The following is a 14,780-nucleotide window of genomic DNA, read 5'->3' as shown; positions in this document are numbered from 1 at the left end:
AAAAAGATGACATATCATTAATGTGTATTTTGAAGAATTATCGAACAAATGAAAGGAAATTTTAGAAAAATGTGTTTCCATTTTTTTTCTTTTTTATTAGATATACATTACTGAGAATGTAACAATAATTACACATTCCTAACAATGTTCTTGTGTACCTGTTTCTTAATTTAAACTGGAAATAATTTTACTACAACCAGCCTTTCATTTTAATGTGTTTGTTAAAGTTTTTTTTCTTTTATGCATTAGTACAAATATGATTGTGTTACCACGTTACAAGATACATTTTAAAAATCTGAGAATGTATATGGTACAATAGTTTGTTTATAGATCTGAAAATGCATTTTTAGACTAAAAAAAGCATCTTTCATAAGTCAGCTTTTGTTGTTCAGCAGCCTCTGCAGTGATTCCTCCTTTTTTAATTGCTTCTGCCTTTTGGTGAAACTATTATAAAGATCAGTGCTTAAGATCATCATAGTTAATCAAGTCCATACGTCGATCTGTAAATTTAAATTTTCTAGGTTGATGTAAAATGCCCAAAGATCATTTGTAAGCCAAACTGTTCGATATGTTTAATAAAGGATTGAAATCTGTTTGTAGTTTATTTAATTTTTTTTTAATGTTGTTTTTGGAGTTATTTTAAAAGATAGTTAGCACATAATGTATATCACCAGATCTGCATAAAAAATAACTGAAGTTGTACAAATGAAATGCCAAATGCCTTTCAAGCCATATCTCTCCTCTTTAGGGTTGTTCTTTCAAATTTCTGGTATTAAAGTTTATTCTTGAAACCTTTTTAATCATAAAATAAAAGATAAATTTTATGTCCAAGTACAGTTTAGATGGATATTGGCTTGTGTATATATATCTTTTAATTACTTACAAAATTAAATAAATAAATAAATAAAATAGAGCCAATATTCCTGCTAAAGAATTAAAAAATTAACTTTAACTTAATGGAAAAGTCCAGGGAGCAAGAAGAAAAGCATCAGCAAACTCCGAGATGTCAGTAAGTCAGGTTGTACGTCAGCTACAACTGATGCAAACAGATCGGCGATATGAACAGACAAGTTCATAAAGAGGGAAAAGTAATTATGAAACATGTTTATGTTCGTCTTTACTTTGCCTTACAGTCTTATTTTCCCAGATGGTTTTACGTTGTAGTTTTAGCGTTTGTGTAACACCTTGCATTAGATTTCAGTTGTACCTTCCTTGCATCACTTGTTTACAGTTTAGAGTTGCATCAGTGAAACAAAGATTCATCTGTAGGGCAACTGTACATAAGATACCCATAGGATCAGGTTCATGTCTTTAACCCCAACACAAACCTTGAGAAGAAAATGAAAATGTTATTTCAGACAATCAGCATGGGGAAACAATATGTTCTTTGGGCACATTCGTTCAACAGTAAGGAGCCTTGCAGGCATGACATTTGGCATACAAGTTATATTTTTTCCCTGATACTCTGCTTCCACGTGGATGGAACATAGCTTCATCTAACTCAACCTAAACACACCCCTTATACATAATAAAGCTATCCAATTGCCACCAATGGCAGCTTAGTTTGGACATATGTTAAAAAACAAGTGAGCAAATGACCCACTCCCCCAATCCAGAAGTGCACACTGGTCCTTGTGGAGGGAGTTTATAAGTTTCTCTCACCCGTCACCTGTTGGGAGGTGCAGGAAAGTTATGCACTGAGCAGAGAAGACACGGACGGTGCTAAGGTAAGATGGGTGCTGTAACAGATAAAGTACTGTAGAACAGGCTGCGAATAAACACTAATCCTTTACTCTGCTTTCTTTTTTCAGCATCCCAGCCTCCACTTTGAGCATCAACCCTTCTTGATTACAATGTCCAACTCCACCAATAATAACTCTACAAGCCTTGGGGGTCCCCATGGCCCTGCACCATGGTATCAGTATGCAGCATGTGCAGTAGCTCCATATGCTTTTGTGTTCTACTTTGGGGTCAAGGTGTTCAACCTGGCAGTGGGGACGCCATGTAACGTCCTGGTCATCTCACAGATTGCTACCAAGAAAAGCGATGCTTCCACATCAGACATCTTCATCTTCAGTCTGGCTGTGCTAGATGCCTACTTCTGCTTGATGACCCCCATAGATATGGTCAACCGTCTGGTGTTGGATAACAGTCGCATCTGGTACTTTCAGAGATTTGCATACGGGATCAAGGATGCAGCGCCACTCTTTCTGGTAGGTTTCTGAAAGGCAGAAAGGGTTTAGCTTACATCAGAACAAAGCACATAATGGCATTTTGCAAAAAATACATTAAATTCATTTACACTAGTTTTTTTTTAAATGTCTTTATCTCATTTAACTTGTTTATTTTTCTAATTACTCGTTTATTCCTTTCTGGCAAATGTTGAATTTTAAAAAGGTTAGTCACATTAACATAGGGTGGGTCAGATTTCCAGTTGAATGAGTTCCATAAGGCTACTTCAAAATATTAAATATGTTTTTTGTTGTGGGGACAGAAAACCCTTTTCTGCCAGACCAGATCAATTTGAAAATTTTCAGGGGGACTTTTGTTATTTAGAGACACTCAAACGTGTTAAAACATGATATTGAAAAGGATCCATCACTTGAAAAGTAATAATGTCCAGTCAACATCATTGTTGATTGCAATATCAGCTTTGCTGGGAACTCGAGTAACTTCTAGGCCCAGAATTAAGATAGAATTGATAAGTAATATACAACATTTTAAATTTGACAAATTGCAAAACATAAATTAATACATAAATTTTAAAAAAGAGCTAATTTGATAAACAGTAGGCATGTTTTACTGTTATGTTTTAGATGTGAAACTACTTGTACAGCAGGTTCATACAACAATAGTTGTTTTCTTTTTGCTAATGATGTTATGGGAGATTGTACAACAATTTCTGTTTTACCAAAGAGATATATGATGTTTGCAATGGACTTCTGACCTGCCCAGGGCGTATCCTGCCTCAGACCTGCTAATAGCTGGGATAGACTCCAGCCCTGTGACCCTGAAAAGGACTCAGCCGTGTAGAAAATGAATTAATGATGTCCATCCTTTGGGGCAATAGTTTAATGAGCCATTAAATCTCTTGAATCTGGAGGTTTTTGTTGTTGTTTTTAATTGATACCTTCCTATAAACTTTTTTTTTAAAAACTTTTCATTCTATTTAGGAAATGCATACAAGTAGGATGACTAAACTGTTAATGTGTTAAAGAGCACTTTAACATACTCAATCTGCATTTCTAGGTGTGCATCTGTATGGATCGCTACATGGCCGTGGTCCACCCAGTCATTTTCAGCAGTTACAGAGACAACATCACTCGCATTGTCATTTCTGTGGTGGTCTGGGTCCTCATACTGATGTATGGCCTTACAAAGTCCATCAAGGGCGCCTTGAATGTCACTGATATCTTCAGCGGGATCATCCTCTTTGCATTTGCAGTCATGGTGTTCTGTAATGTTTCTATCATCTGGGCCCTCCGCCGCTCTGTGGCAGGAAAGGAAGAGATGAACCCAGTGAAGAAGAGGGCCTTTAAGATCGTCCTGATAAACATGGGTATCATTGTGGTCAACTATCTGCCACCTGTGGCACTCATGCCCTTTGTGTCGTTCTATACGTTTTTTGAGTTCAACTGTCAGATCAGCATCAGTGTGTTTTCCATCATGGACCTGAGCTGCAGCATTGAGCCACTCATGTACATCACAAAGATGGAGAGAGTGGATGGCAGGTGCTGCAGCAGGGCTTCTCGGTGATGCCTGATGCTAAGGTTTGAATCAAGCCTCCAGTCTTCAATCGCCAGTGTCTTGGGACATCAATCAAACATTGCAGTTGCTTTTCAGCACATTGTCTTGATTTGCCAATGCAGTTATAGATAAGATAGATAAGTTATAGATAAATGGATTTCACCTAAATGAGTCAAGCTGCAGTCACTTATGTCTGGAAAGTTAACTGAGTTAAGAAAAAGCCTTTAAAGCTTGGACAGCATATGCTTATCATTTAACACAAGCTGCTCTGTTGTACAAAATATTCATGTATCTGCCTCTTGGCTTTACAGCTAGTTATGTTGTGAAAGGCGGATAAACAGTTAAACCTTTTGCTAAAGCTAACCACCATCTTAATGCCGATTGGATTCAAGAAATTTCAATTTGCTTTAGTCAGTTAAACCAGATTTTAAATGTTTTATATTATAAAACATGTACATAATATGAAACATATACATTTACAACTATATTATGAATGTATACGTTTCAGTAAATGTAAGTAATGGGCATTTAGTCTAAAGTGCTGACATGAAATTAAATTGGTTGAAGGAGAGCAAAGCCATAATTCTAATTAAATTATGGTAAGTGGTTTAATTCTGGTAATGCTGGTATAAATATGTGTGTTGTGAAAGGTTCTTGAGTTTCCAACGTGAGACAGAAAGGTGCACTATAAAGCACACAGGGGACCTACAAGCTCAGGGTCAGGGAAAGGTATGTTATACGTAAAAGTAATCAGAAACTCTAAATTTCCCACAAATAGGAAATTCATTCATAATTACACCAAATCAACTCATATTATGAGACTCACATTAAGAAGTAATAATAGGAAATACAAATCCATTAACCCAAAACTACTAATAAAACTAACTAAACTTTTCAACAATGGTAAACTTTAAGAAATTAGCTCATTTTGTGTTTTTCTCAGGCAACCAATCAGAGAAACTCCTCTTATTAGCACATGCAGGTGATTTCAGCATTAATTGGTTATTAATTAATCCTCACAACAAAAAAAGAAGAAAGAAAGTAAGTAGTTATGAGTGATAGCATTGAAATTAATACAGAAATACAAGTAATCAGTGTAATGGTAAAATGTAATTGATGCCCACATTATCTTTATTCTTTTTAAAATACATGAAAATTCTGCAATATCTGGTTGTTATAAAAAAAAATATGTTTTGCAAAGACTTGCAGTAATTGATGTCAAGAACAAAAATCATGAACTTTGTACAATTATTTTCAGAGGTTAATAAAACGCTTGTTGAAAACATAAACACTGTTCACTTTTGAGTTGTTTGTGTGGGGGACACCTATAAAGGTGGAAATCCATTTTAAATGACAGAAGTGTATTAATACCTAACAGATTTAATCAAATGTTTGTTTTCAGAATCAACTTGTTCTTTCAGAATTAAAATGGTTTTAATGAAAACAGGACATTTCCTTTACTTTACTGAATTGCCTTTTTATAGACTTGCTGGCTCAGAGTAAAGATTAATCAGGAAACAGAGAAATAAGGCACATTTCTGATTTATTATAAAATTAGTTTAAATGATCTTTGCCTCACTAGGAATCAGATTACATAAAACAGCATTAAGTCTCAGTAATTTTAGTGTGCATCGTCTGCAGACTTTCTGGGCTGGCTTCAGGTCCGTCCTCTGATGTTACATAGCCAGGATAAGTGGCGTGAAATTGGCGAGATGGGGGTTTCGGGGGCCCATCTGATGAGGACAGAAACAGTGGTATCAACTTGGTATGAGCATAGGCAATCTCGAAACCTTCAAAAATAAGTCCAACCCCCCAAGCACCCAATCCCTCCTCAAGGAGATGGGACATGGTTTTGGTAGCTAGCACCAGCCCCTCATAATCCTTTTTTTCTAGTCTGAATATATCCGAGGTCAAAGGTCGGCGTGGGACTAACACAGTAAACCCTGGGGAGTTGGGGAAAGGAGTGAGAAAGGCCACATGACTTTCATCCTCCCATACGCGCCAATGCTGCTCCTCCCCACGAATAATACGGGAGAAAAGACCAGGGTGAGCTGGATCATCCCCGAGGAAAGTCAAGTTAGGTGGAGCATGAGGGAATGGGAGCTTGCTTCTAATCCTGGTCTGGATATCTGTCAGGCTCGAGTCATCCCATTGAGGGGCCGTCTTGGAGGTGCAGTATCCTGGGTCATGGGCATGGTGCTCTTCTTCGCCAGCTAGATGAGGGCGCCACTCTGCATCCAGACCATGTAGGGGAAGGACACTGATCTATAGGAATGACAGTAAAAATACACTGAGGAACAGCCACCACAGAGCCAAGCCTAAATTCTATTCAAATATTTTAAAGTGGAACTATTCTGTGCATTTCAGGCTAATTTATTTTTATTTCTGAGACCAGAAGGGCTGGGATTGATCGAGTTATTGTCACAAATCGCTTTATTTACTTCAGACCGACCCTCTCCGTAGGCTGTCAGATCACCCTGTGGGCAAAACGAGTGGATTGAGACTCTTCCGCATTAAGCCCCGCCTCCCGCACTGCACTACATCGGGAGGCGCACCACACCTGCTTTACCCGTCATTGTAACATCTCATAAAAAGAAGGATTAGGCTCATATGAACTCAATAAAAAAAACAAAATACAATGTCAACACATAGCATACAGCCCTACGTGTTGGAACCTGAATCAGACCCTGAAAACAAAGTGGAAAACAGCAACCCACAGCAACGAATGCAGCAGGATGTCTCTCTTTGGTAAACTCACCAGCCATCGTTGGAAATAACTTTATCCGACATTTTCCACCTGCCTGATGTATTTGTACATGCCCTTGTTAACCAGTAGAAGGTAACCAATCACCGAACCTTATCCCCCGGGATGTCACAAGAATTTCCAAGTAGAAAAAACTCTCTAAAACGACGCGTTTTTCGTCGCTATGGAAACCGAACGGAGAGCGTGCTGGAACTCAAACTCAAACTCAAACATGTGTTTAGGTGATAAAAAACAGTGTCGTTCATATGTCTGATGAGGATTCAACACTGTAACACTGTAGAAAGCTTAGAAAACTTGAAATACCATAATAGCACCCCTTTAACACACTTGGGTCTGTACACACTTTATCAGGTCTGTAAATACACACTTTAAGACAGGTTAGAATATCTTATAATTACCGACACAATCAATGACATGGCAAGTGTGGCAACAGTTGAGACTCAAACTGAGCTGAGGTGAATTAATCAAAAAGAAAAAGCTTCTACTTGCCAATTTAACGCCCAGCTTTTAATGTGTCTCTACTGGCTTTAGCTTCATGCTTGACAGACATTAAACTGAACATTTTTTAGTTTATTAGAAGGTCATGAACTTTAAAAAATTTGTCTAATAGTCTAATCATTTAAAATGAATGTAAATACACATATATTTAATAAACTGAGAATTCATAAACTCACATTTTCATGTTAGATTTCTTTTAGTTTTCTTAATATCGACAATTACAGCCACTGTAGAGGAAATTATTATTTGGCTATAATTACCTTTTTCCATCATGGATTAAAATAAAGATATTGCAACTTTACATAAAAATCATACTGTTAAATGCTGCTGAAACAATACTGGCATGTAGTTTAATTTCTATTTGGTCTCTGGTTGTACTGCACAGTAACTCCTCTCACCTGAGTAGGTCTGTCTCTGTTGGGTCTGCTAACCAGTGCACATCTTCGAACCGCAAGCCTGTCGCACAGCATCTCTGCTACAGTTCTCGCCCCGAGCAGCCAGGACAAGTACTCTGACTCTTCCAGGTGGAAAATGCTGCCTCCTGGATTGCCAGGAGTCCTGCTCTCAAGTATTACAGAGCCTGGTGTCCAGGGACAGGGATGAAGGTAGGCCACTAGCCTCTCAGACTCCCAGATCACATGACGATATAGAGTAGAGGTCATACTATGAGAGGATGATGAAGAACAGATGATAAAGCAAGTTATTCTCTATCCTAAAGATATTCCAACACAAGTAAATAGACATTGACATAGGTTATTTGGGATAATAATGTAAAACATACAAAAATGTTTAAAGAAGAACAGATAAACCACTTTACTGAATCTAAACTACTTCATTGGGGCTTCTTGTTTTGCGACTTCAACAGTTCTGTTTCAGTCCCAACCCTGCTTTTATGTGTCCTTTAGGCTACACTCATTCTCTCATAGGTTTCTGCTTAGCATCCTTCCTCAGTCCACTAGCAGGGCATCATAAATTATGTATTTTTTCCTTTTCTCTTGGGTTTTCCTGATTTTAGATGTGCAATACTACCAACTAGTGGACGGGAGTGTGGCTCATGCTCCAGTTGTGCATCTCTCTGATATTATGTTGATGGACTGACTGTAAAATCATATGCAGAAGTATAATATTTAGACATTTAACCTGTTTTAAATGTTTGTTTCTATCTTTTGAGTTTAATTGGAAAACATACTTTGACACTTGAATATACTATAACACTGAAACAAGCTTTGTAGACGCAACGCCAAAATCGAAGAAAGCGATTATCATAATATCCACAAAACTTTTTTTTTTATATATATATTCTGATTAAACTGAAGACCTATTTGTCCACAGACAGACTGACCCCTGCATCTCCAAACCTGTGACTCAGCTTCATGTGACTGGTCAGTTTTCAGCTCCATGATTTTAGGGAAATTAGTCACGAGGGACACGTCGCTCATAACCTATTTTAAAAACCTTATTGTAATAACCTTAATATTCTATTTCAATCATTTTTAATTTACAGGGAAGAGGAGCGACTTCTATGAAATAGCACAGAAATGTTTACTCAAAGTGATAAGTTCAACATAATATTTACGTAGCACATACGCATCCCCGTCAGCTTCACAGTAAGACATGTAAATAAATAATAAATAATAATAAATAATATAAATAAATAATAATAATAATAAATAATAAAGTACATGGCCCTGTCATTACTTGCTGCAGTTTTCTCCTGAATCTTAACACAAACTGGACATACCTTCGAAAAGTTATTCTTGCAAACAGCATAAAGTTGTAGTAAACAAACATGTGCTTTTGACAGACCTGTCCTCTTCAACTTTCAGTCGGTTGAGGAAAGTCGTATAAAAAGTACAAACAGCAATAAAACCAGCTGCAGCGGAGGACCACTGCCAGCGCTGAGGAATCATAACAACTTAACCACCGAAGAAGAAAGTTTCGCTCTGTTGGTGACAGCCTCTCTAGCTAACAAGTGCGCCACTGTCACCCACAGGACTGGAGAGAAACTGCACTTTTTACCAGAACGTGTTGATGGCTGTAGTATGTTGTCTTAGGACAAACATGACTGGGGAAACAGTACGCAGGAAAAATTAAATCTGATGATTAAAAAAAATGTGATTATAAACATTCATTACGCAATAACGCTAAATAGCATATTGTAATTAAAGTGAGTTTGCACCGTAGTTGCTGTCAACAAGACAAAAACAAAGCTAAAGAAACAGAGCAAGTAAGATCTCCTATCGTTGCAGAAAACATCACTTCAGGTTTCTAGTGACCCAAACTATGTATTCAATGGGAGCACTCCTATCGGACATGTTGCGAGTCCATCACATTGTACAGTCAGATAAATGTGTTACTCATGTACTGGAACTACAAATAGTCCAAACCTGGTCCAAACGTCACAGGCTGAAAATGAGGCCCTGGAGAAACCAGAAACATGCAAACTACACACAGAAAGACCTCAGCAAGTCAGCAGTCAGAAGGTTGGAAACAAGAAATGTTGGGTGAAAAAAAGAAAATGTAAAGAAAGTAATCAAAAAGGCAAACTCTGCCCCCGACGACTTTTGAGGCCTGTAATGGCAGCTACAGACTGAAGATGAAGTCCATGAATAAAGCAATCCATTGAAAAAACTGCTGCAAAGCCAGAGACCTGATACGTATGACTACCCACATCTACCCACATCACAGGTTGGTTGTCCTGCCACTCCTGTCCACTTTTATCCCTCTAGAGACTATAATTGTAACGATGCATTACTGGATGACAGTGTAGCTACCACTTGATGGTTTTTGGGCCTCTAAACAAACATGAGCTCATATGGTGACTCATCGCTGTGCAGGAATTACTGAAGTATTTGCGGATGAACTTCTCAACTCCCTCCCATCTACCCTCACTTTCAGAGGAAGACCATTTGCATAAAAAAAATAAAATAAAAATGTAGGCCTATATCAGTCTGACATATAGCCTTACTATGTCGGGCAAATACATATTTATAAAGGTCCAACATTTTTTACTTCAACAGAATCTTTATAAATACTTGCTGTGAAAATGTCACATTTAAGTTAAATAAAGCATGATGAAATACTACTACTACTAATAATAATAATAAGAAGAAGAAGAAGAATACATTTCTCGGCACCTTTCATTACACTGGGTCACTTTACAGCAAAGATAAATACAAATGAGGTAAAATACAATCAAGCAGCACTTAAGGAGAAATATTGTTCAAAACTACAGGACGGTAATTTACAGCAAGGTCAGAACAGTTTTATCACACAGTTAAGTGGTTTTAGGACCTAGTTTTTATAAATATTTTCTCCAATATTACTACTTGTTTCGATGCTTAGTGTAAAACCCACCATGTTCCAGCTGTGAAACTGAAAATCATTTTTAGCTGCTTTAAGACTTGACATCAGAGGGCGTCCTTGGACTGCAGACAAAGAAATGAATTCCTTCTGAACAGGTAGAAAAGAAAAATGCTGACACAAACACTTCACCGCAATCAAGCATTTTAGATCATTATTATTAACTTCTGTTGATTTATTTTTTATAACATTTAATCTGATTGTTGTTTTTAGAAGTTTGTATTTCTCTTAACTTTTTCTGTCACCTCCTCTTTTTATGGAATTTCCACACAAAACCCTCCCACTTCTTAAGTCATTAGGGCCTCCACACCCAGAGTATCACAGCACTTGTGTAAACTTTCACTGTCACAATTTCCCTTACCGTAATCTTACCCTTCAACATATCAGCTACTGTCTCAGGTCGGAACTTAACTCACTTCACACTAATTTAAGCTTTCATCTGGACATTGTAATACTGATACAGCAATTTGAGGAAGAGAGGACCTTTTTTTTTTTCATCATTCTTGTTTCAAACTTATTCAAACAATGCCATTGTGATGAAGAATGAGTTTATATATTTGCATTCAAGTTGCAGATTGCATGTGTGTTATATTGCATCATACATCCTTATCGTCTTTATTACATTTGCATGCATCCTTACAGGAAGAATATGAGGTAGTGTGAATAAATGTGTTGCCCCACTTTCAAGGAGTAAATCTGTCTTTCTAATCTGCCGCCCAGGACCATAGGTAATGAGCTCAGCTGCTCAGAGATCCTCTGTGGACACATTGTCAACTAAAGGCCACTACAATGATTCACATGCAGGGAAGAGGGTCAGATGAAGTACCATTCAAGAATGGAAGTGAAAAGAATATCTCCAACAGAAACAAAGCACAGGTGACATAAACAGTTTTTCTGATAGACTAAATAAATAGATTAGTGACTGATTAAATTTCTACATTCTGTTTGACAGGGAACCTCGAGGGCGTTTGTAGCATTTTTTGATCTGCATGGTTAAAAGTTACATGCCTTTAACCTAGATTTCTACACAAAAATCAGCTAAACGACAAATATTAAGGGGTTTTTTCAGAGTTTCTACACTCAGACATTACCAATTTTACATCGCACTGTTTACGCTGAGTTTATTTGTAGGTAAAATTATCAGCAAATGGATTTTCCCCAGTGCAGTTGGAGGAAAACTACTCAGCAAGGACTGCATTTATCTGAGGTAGTTAGAGTTTCATAGTTTCTTGTTTCATGTACCAGTGCAGGGCAGAGGTGAAAAGACACACTATGTGATAGACAGGACATGATGCAACAAACAGGCATACGCTTTAAGAGAAATCACTCCAACTGAAATGGAAATAAAACAGAGACTGAAACATCTACAGGTGAGGAAGTACTGATAATTTCTCTCTATAACTATGAATCCAGGATATTGTAAAACCATAGCAGAGCTTCAAGACCATAACACTGATATAAATATTCCTTTAATCAATGTTGATGTTAAAATGACCCATAAATTGTCCCTTTTATAAAATCCATATACAATAAAGTTAAAAGTAACAATAACAAAACAAACAAAACCCAGCTTGGAATACCTGCATTACTGTTGAGTTTGTTGATCATTCTTCATTATGACTAAATAAAAACAGTCCATTGTTCCAACACAGAAGAACTTATTTCCTGCTAGTTGTAATCTTTAGACATGTGGAATTATGTAGTAATGAAACTCTCAAGCCTGCTTCTCTTCTTTCACACCATTCAAGTGCTTCTATTTTCCTTTCAATGGTCTACCGCAGAAGAGCATTGAGAAAAAATATAAGTCATATTGCTTCTTTATCAGAACAACAACACAATCTATATCTAAGTTTGCAATGCACGCATATTTTAATATAAATCAACACATAAGTAAACCATCCTCACAATATTCAGAACATATTGTCTCAATTTGTTTCTTACAAACAGAAAACAAACAAACAAAAAAGAGGACAGCTGTATCCAAGTTGGGTTCCTACAGGGTTAGTCATTATTAGCTATAGCTAATGTTAGCCAGGAATAGAGTTGTGATCGGTCACAGCGGGTCAGATTGCTACATCATCACCAGTGTACAGTAGACAAACTATGAATAGCCTTACACCCTTACTGGGTTTCACTCTACTGGAAGAGGCACATGCCACAACATCTTGTAATGTAATGTGAAATATAGTTGAGGATTGTCTCAGCAGATTAGACTTCAGTCTAAAGAGCAGGCTGTAAACGATCCAAGTCAGAAATGGTTTTATTCGGTTGTCTCCAGGCAACAGCGCTTACCAGAAAGCAGTGACCATCTTGCTGTGAGATCTGCTGATGTTACGCCTTTGGAAAATTCAGTGATCGTAACTACATTATTAGACGAGGAACCTTTATTCATTGGTTCACCTGTCTTTGAACCCTGTGTTGTCATTTGGTATAGTTTTGCCCCCAAATGAAATGTTTTGATATAACATAGATATTTCTTCATCAAATATTTTGAAAATAATGAGGATTATTCAACACTGTGATCATCATTACCCTTCAGTCATGTCAGACTGAAAGTGTAGCACAACTGACAATTTATACTGTATGCATTAAATAACAGGCAAACTATAGGTTTATTCTGACTTCAGAGAATAAAAGGTAAAACAAGATCAGAAGAACATTGTGAGAGTTTTGATCTCAACACATAAAAAAGCTTGGTGATTGTTTCCAAACCAGTTTTGAGGCTTTTTTTGTGGTCCAAATCTGTCCAAACAGATCTATTCAGAATTTGTCAGGTGTTATAGTTCCTGTCACAGACGGCTTCTCAAGGACCATATGTAGTCACAGCACACACACAGACTCAACAACAGTCACATTAATGTACAGAGGAAGCCTTCAGCTTGTGGGAACTTGGTTGGTTGTTCCCTTACACTCCTATTCAAATACAATAACCCATTAAGAATAAACAAAACATGTCTTTCTTACCATCAGAGCAGCCAGTTTCCACAAATGTGACTAAATTGCATAATAACCTAATTTTAACTTTAATGCACAATTCATGCCTGCAGTTAAATATACATCATCATGTATGTGCATGTGTGTCAAATGAACAAAACACCCATCACAAAGAGAACCACTGACATTTGATAACTAAAAGAGGCTGGAGGGCTATTTGCTTTTTTTTTTTTTTTTTTTTTAAATCCTGTTACAAAAGCCCCATTTTATGTATCTCAGTTATAAAGCAACTTGTGTGAAAACAAGGCTTTACTTCAGGCCAGTAACTTGATGTGTGAAAATTTCATGGAGAAAGACACATGAGGACACATACAGATTCAGAGATTGTTTGCTGATACTGCCTTCATCAGTGAAGAAAAGGCAATAAAAATGCGAAGTCACTATGCTGAACGCAAACAAACCACATGAAACTGCCTTGATCTTGATGACTGGAGGAATGTGTGAGGACAGGAATAATCTGTGTAGCTCTCCTTCCAGCCACCACACCCATCATCTGCCTGCAAACTGCAGCAGAGCAGGAAATGTTTGTACCTGTAACAGACATTTCCTGGACACTTATGTTGTTCGGTGTTAAGTTATTTTGAAAGTTGACTTTTTAGCATTGAAAGGTCTACTTAAAGCATTTCCATGACTTCACGGTAGTCGGACTCCTCGTGTTTGTACAGCTCAGCCCCACCCTGGACTTCTAAAGAGGAAATGTTAACTCTGTAAGCATGTTCTCCCTGCCTCTAACTTACACACTATAAATCACACAAAAACTTACTCAGCCTTCTTCATCTGAGCTGAAATAAATGTACAAATTGGCTCTTATTTGATATTGTTTATTGGGTTGGACGATTGTCTGAAATTTGAAGAAACAAGACATGTTAGCAATTTAACAATTGCTACAGCAACATTAACAACATAAAAAAGAACCACACACACAAATACTACAGCCTGGCATCTCATCATCATCATGCTGGGAACACACTGCTTGTATGTGGGATGGCATCCCATTATTCAACTAGCATTAGTCGCATAACAGCCTGTGGTTGTGTTGTTCACTCTGACAGAAACAGCAGATGCAATCTGATCCCACAAATGCTTAATAAGGGGGTCAGAACTGCATCTTCTATACTCTCAAACCCTGGAAGCAGTCTTATAAACCCCACTCCGTGGGAGCCAGGGGGGTCATCTTGGGGGATTTAGTGCTGGAGGTTGTTAACGGTGGCAATAATGGTGCAAACAAGCATTATTTGAGCCATAGCAAAATACTGTAAGTCGTTTTGTATTGAAAGAAAAAAAAAGGGTTCTCAAGTGCACAACAAACATACTTAACTTTGCTGCTCATCCCACAAATGCATTTTCTTTGCAAATGTAAAAGGGAAATAAACACTTTCTGAGGGAATACGATCTTTTCCCAAGAAACATTTTT

At 37.4% G+C, this 14,780-nt stretch overlaps 2 protein-coding genes across 2 annotated transcripts; one reads left to right on the top strand and one right to left on the bottom strand.

The window, feature by feature from the left end:
- Positions 1-1,003: 1,003 nt before the first annotated feature.
- Positions 1,004-3,756, top strand: LOC306773365 (G-protein coupled receptor 4-like; the record flags this gene model as incomplete). The annotated part of the gene is made up of 4 exons (XM_079263154.1): positions 1,004-1,009; positions 1,617-1,727; positions 1,812-2,213; positions 3,250-3,756. The coding sequence occupies 4 exons, from the start codon at positions 1,004-1,006 to the stop codon at positions 3,754-3,756; spliced, it is 1,026 nt and encodes a 341-aa protein (XP_079119280.1).
- A 1,596-nt stretch (positions 3,757-5,352) lies between these two features.
- On the bottom strand, positions 5,353-8,914 carry LOC306773354 (uncharacterized protein; the record flags this gene model as incomplete). The annotated part of the gene is made up of 3 exons (XM_079263143.1): positions 8,816-8,914; positions 7,408-7,672; positions 5,353-6,012 (listed from the first exon to the last, which is right to left on the bottom strand). The coding sequence occupies exons 2-3, from the start codon at positions 7,669-7,671 to the stop codon at positions 5,353-5,355; spliced, it is 924 nt and encodes a 307-aa protein (XP_079119269.1). The 5' UTR covers position 7,672; positions 8,816-8,914.
- Between the last annotated feature and the right edge of the window lie 5,866 nt (positions 8,915-14,780).

Source organism: Telmatherina bonti (genome assembly GCF_933228915.1).
Source record: "Telmatherina bonti genome assembly, chromosome: 3".
NCBI lineage: Eukaryota > Metazoa > Chordata > Actinopteri > Atheriniformes > Telmatherinidae > Telmatherina > Telmatherina bonti.
The sequence above is the reverse complement of the archived record's forward strand: the minus strand, read 5'-3'. Positions and strand labels throughout refer to the sequence as shown.